The 4525-nt window shown below is 51.6% G+C and overlaps 1 protein-coding gene across 1 annotated transcript; it reads right to left on the reverse strand.

Annotated features, from left to right (window-relative positions):
* Window positions 1-2845: 2845 nt before the first annotated feature.
* Window positions 2846-4295, reverse strand: LOC115330547. The gene has a single exon (XM_040221350.2). It carries the CDS (start codon window positions 4130-4132, stop codon window positions 2846-2848), a length of 1287 nt encoding a protein of 428 aa, XP_040077284.2. The 5' UTR covers window positions 4133-4295.
* Between the last annotated feature and the right edge of the window lie 230 nt (window positions 4296-4525).

Here is a 4525-nt window from a genome sequence, read left to right on the forward strand (position 1 = left end):
TACGAAAGCGCAGCACCGGGGGAAAGCAGCGCAGCTCGCATCAAAAGCAGACTCCGTACCGTCGTCTGCTTTCGATGCTTCTTTCGATGCGACTTTCGATACGTGCTGTGCTGCTTTTCTCCCGGTGCTGCGATTTCGTGAAACTTTTACCAGGTCCTCAAAAACCGGACTACTGTTCACGCCGGGTTTCAAAAACATGTTCCGTCAAATAATTTTAATCAAGCACGCAATATCACCCAAGCTATTTTGACTGCAGCCTGCCAACCCACCTGCCAAAACGCTATCTGCCATGGATGGATGATAGCGGCTGCAGCAGCTTACACTGGCTAGAGGTGATATAACTCTACCTAAAGATGGCCGCCAGTGACCGCAATCGCGGAGCGGGCAAACGCGATCCAGCAATTGTCATAGAGATCAGTGGTTCACACTGTTCCATTCTTTTATTTCGTCTGATCATGGAGCCTGCGCTCGGTTCTCGAGGTCTCAATCCCAGATGGCCCCACACCGCTGCGGCTCCATGAAGAGCTGCTGGCCTCCCTTGGGTGTTGACGAATGACAACGTGGAAACTTAATATCCTACACATAGCGTTTCATTTAGATTTCGAAAATATTGTTTTAAACACAGTGAGCGAGAGTTAGACGAGATTCGTCTTCACCATGCATTGCATCCAGAATAGGCGGGCATTAGATGAGGGAATAGTGGTAACGGTAAGTTGACGTACTAAAATCTTTTAGATAACTTTTTAATTATTCGTTTTAAGAGTCATGACGGAATTGCAGTATTGGGGGCAATTAATATTAAAAGCAACCAAAAATTAAAAAAAAAAAAGAAATTTTGCGAATACCTAATGTTTTGTACGATATCAATCGATCAATGTTTGCGGTTTTGTTTTAAGGCAGGTTTGCGAGTAGGGTGCGTCCTTCCGTTGCGCTGTTGCTGTGAGTGCTGTCTGATTTACTTCACATGTGAGTACTGTACTTTGGTACTGTTTCCAGGCGCCTGTATAACCACGTATTTTTCATTGAACGACGTTCCCGTTAAAAATGCGAGCTCAGAAAACAAAATTAAGCATGTATTTGTTTTACCCTCCTCGTTTTCGCAGCGCGGCTTATGATGACCTCATTTTTTTATATGCGTTTAAGTAACGTTTTCATCTTTTTAATAACTTGCAGTTTTGGAATGATTTTTTTAACTGGTTTTCACTGCTTTTTGTTTCATACAACCGGTATATAACCGAACCGCTATTTCAAACACATCACTGAACCAGAACCGAAACGGAACGAAATTCAATGCTACTGAACCCGAACCGAACCGGAACAATGACGAGTTCGACTCCCTGCATTGAACCTTCGTTTACGTTTACGGTTATGTTTTCAAGCAATTCTTACATAATATGCTGCTACACTCCCTTGTGCTGGCGCCCTGTACCGATAGCAACTTGTCAGCGGTTTTCTGTGCTTGCCGCAGTGCGTGGAGATTCTGGGCAGCTATACACGGCGTCGCTTCTAACAGCGCACCAGCGGTTCTCTTGTGCAAGTATTCGAAGCAGTGAGCAAGGTAGGTTCTCTTTGCGTCACGCAATAACTAAACATTTTTAAGGTCTTACCGAGCAAGCAAGACGCTACCCATCTGTCTTGTGAGTATACAGTCCATTTGCGAGAAAATAGGTGGTTTTAATTGTTTGTTTCTGTTCCGACTCGCAAGCCTATTACGCTTGGTAGCTCAATCGATGTCTGCAGTGACACCAAGTGCCACGAAGGGCATTGTGCAACCACCCTTCGTCTTAGTAAACTGGAAGTTTTTGAGGAAGCATTTGCATATTTTTTCAGTCGTCTACGCGCGTGGTAAAGTCAGCAGCTTTATGCTGCTTTTTTCAGCAACATAGTGCGGCTATCAATTGCGATTTTTTTACATTTATGAATTAAAAAAATGGAATAATGAAGTTGTGTCATTCCAGGAGTGGGAATAGGACCAATGTTTTTATTCCGAACAGTTGAAATGAATATAATTGTTGGAAGTTCTAATTCTCCGGAATGGAATATAAATTAAATGGGGGTACCCATTCCGCAACACTGCGCGAAACGGGTCAAGCCCGCCCACGGCGTGGGGACCAGCTTTGAGCAGGTCCCCCTGACAATCGGCGGCCATGAAGACGGCGTTCGAGGACCAGGAGGAGTCCACTTCGTTTCTCGACAACGGAAACATACCCCGAGGCCGGAGAAAGGGCCAGCACGGTGACACCATTCTACCGCTCTTTTGTGGCCGTACGCTACCAACTCTGGCCCGCCTTCTGGGTCTGAGAACAGCGGCTGGCTGTGGGGGGTCCACCCTCGTACGACGAAAGCACACGAGGACGGAGCCATGCGCCAAGAGTGGCTGAAGACGCTGTTTCCCCCTGCCAACGTGGAGGCGGCAGTTCAGCTGTTCTGACGAGACAAGTTCGACCTGGTTCCACCCGCGGTCCGGGGCCTCATTCATTCTCCTGGGGGCCACGCCACCACCACCAACGCCGTCCTATTTCCGCAGCCGTCGCCGCAAAGCCCCCATCGACGTCCGTCTGCGGCCTGCCCCGTCTTCGAAAACTCCCCCCCCCCCCCCCGCCCCTCACCTCGCAATCCCAAGTTTGAGGGGGGGGGGGGAGGGTGTGGATCATGGGTAGGAGGGTGTCAGACATGGGCCCGCGGGGGCCAAGTGAGAAGAACAAGAGGACGGCACGGGGCAGAGCTCGAGCAGCGAGCTCGTGGATGGTCGGGGACGGAACAGCAAAGGACAAGAGGTGAGGTGAGGTGAGGTAGACCTTATTGGGTCCAAGACTGTTAGATCCCCGCGTCAACCGAGCCTCTCTTAGGGAGAGACCCTTGACGAAGCGATCCCCTCGGTCGACAGACGAGACGCGATGTTCCCGGCGGCGTCCGAGGCCAGCTGGACTAGAATTTTCTGAGTCGTGGGGTCAGGATCCCGCAGGAAGGATTCCCAGGCGCCTGGTTGCCTGGCTTGCTTGATGAACTCCTTATTCTTCGAATGAAGAAGCAGCTCCGGACACCCCCAGAGTATATGGTGGAGTGTGGCAATCTCGCCACAGTTCCTGCAAGACGGGTCGTAGGTATCTGGGTACCACGAGTGCAACTGCGCCGGGTTGAGGAAGGTCTCCGTCTGGACTTGACGGAGGATGGTGGATTCTGCCTTGTTGAGAGTGCTGTAAGCCTCTGGGTAGGCTCGGCGTTCTACTCGGTAGTGGTCCAGCACCCCCTTAAAGGTGTAGAGGTTGTCGTGGTTCCACGTGGCGAAGGTCGAGTGCTCACTTGGTGTGCTAGCCCGGTTGGTAAGAGCGCAGGCTGCGCTGTGAGCACTCTCGTTGCCTGGGAGTGACGCATGGGCTGGAGACCACAGTATGCGGACTGGGTGGTCAATCAGACGATGACCAGTGGTGATCTTGAGGGCTTTGTCAGAGATGTGACCACGCATGTACTGGCGGATGGCCATCTGGGAGTCACTGACGATGACTTTCGTGGTGCTGAGGGTGAGGGCCAAGGCGATGGCTGCCTCCTCTGCCTCTGTACTGTTGCTGGTGTACATGCTGCCTGCCGTGAGGATTTGGCCGGAGCGATTCGTAACTGCAAGGGTCATTCGACCCCTGTCAGCTGAGGCTGCGTCGACATAGGTCACCTCGGAGTCGTCGCAGCCTTGCTGTAGAGTGTTTTCCAGAGCCTTCACTCTGGCCATGCGTCTGCCTGCGTCGTGCACTGGATGCATGTGACGAGGCAGAGGTGAAATCTTTAGTTGCTCGCGTAGCTCGTTTGGAAGCCAGCCTCGCGTACTGTGCCCTGTTGGGTGGTAGTTGATGCCCAAAGATGTGAGAATGGTTCTTCCCGCTGTGGTCAGAGATAGCCTTTCGTAGTGGGCTATCCTCTGTGCCTCAATGATTTCCGAGAGGGTGTTGTGAAGCCCAAGCTTCTCGAGTCGCTTGGTCTCTGTTGAAGGTGTTAGGTGAAGCGCTTTCTTGTATACGCAGCGGATGATGCGATCGATGGCATCCCTCTCCGTGAGTGTCAAGTCCAGGAAGGGTGCAATGTAGGCAATCCGGCTAATCACGAAGGCTTTGATAAGGCGAATGACATTCCGCTCTTTCATCCCGTACCGTTTTCCGGCGATTCTTGCTATGAGTCTTCCTACTTGCTGTGCGTGGTTACGGAGGACTCCGATGCTGTATGTGTTCTTGCCATCCTCCTGCAACCACAGACCGAGTATCCGAAGTCGCCGGACCCGAGGGACGTCTTTGCCTCCGACCTGCAGTATGATGCATGAGGGAGTTTTTACCGTGGTGCCGGCCATGAGTAGCAACTCCGACTTTTCCTGAGAGCAGGCTAGTCCGCGCTCCTTAGCGTAGGCTTCCACGATGCGTATAGCTTCTTGCAGCGAGTCTTGGATGGCGCCATCGCTTCCTCCTACCATCCACAGAGTGACATCGTCTGCGTATATGCTGTGGTGAAGGTTGGGGATACCTTGTAGTTTCGTCGGTAAATC

Source organism: Ixodes scapularis, unplaced genomic scaffold, assembly GCF_016920785.2.
Source record: "Ixodes scapularis isolate PalLabHiFi unplaced genomic scaffold, ASM1692078v2 PGA_scaffold5__190_contigs__length_132052651, whole genome shotgun sequence".
Classification (NCBI taxonomy): domain Eukaryota; kingdom Metazoa; phylum Arthropoda; class Arachnida; order Ixodida; family Ixodidae; genus Ixodes; species Ixodes scapularis.

Excerpts from the sequence above, each read along its gene's own strand:
- LOC115330547 (XM_040221350.2), bottom strand. The coding sequence starts at position 4,132 with ATGAAAGAGCGGAATGTCATTCGCCTTATCAAAGCCTTCGTGATTAGC.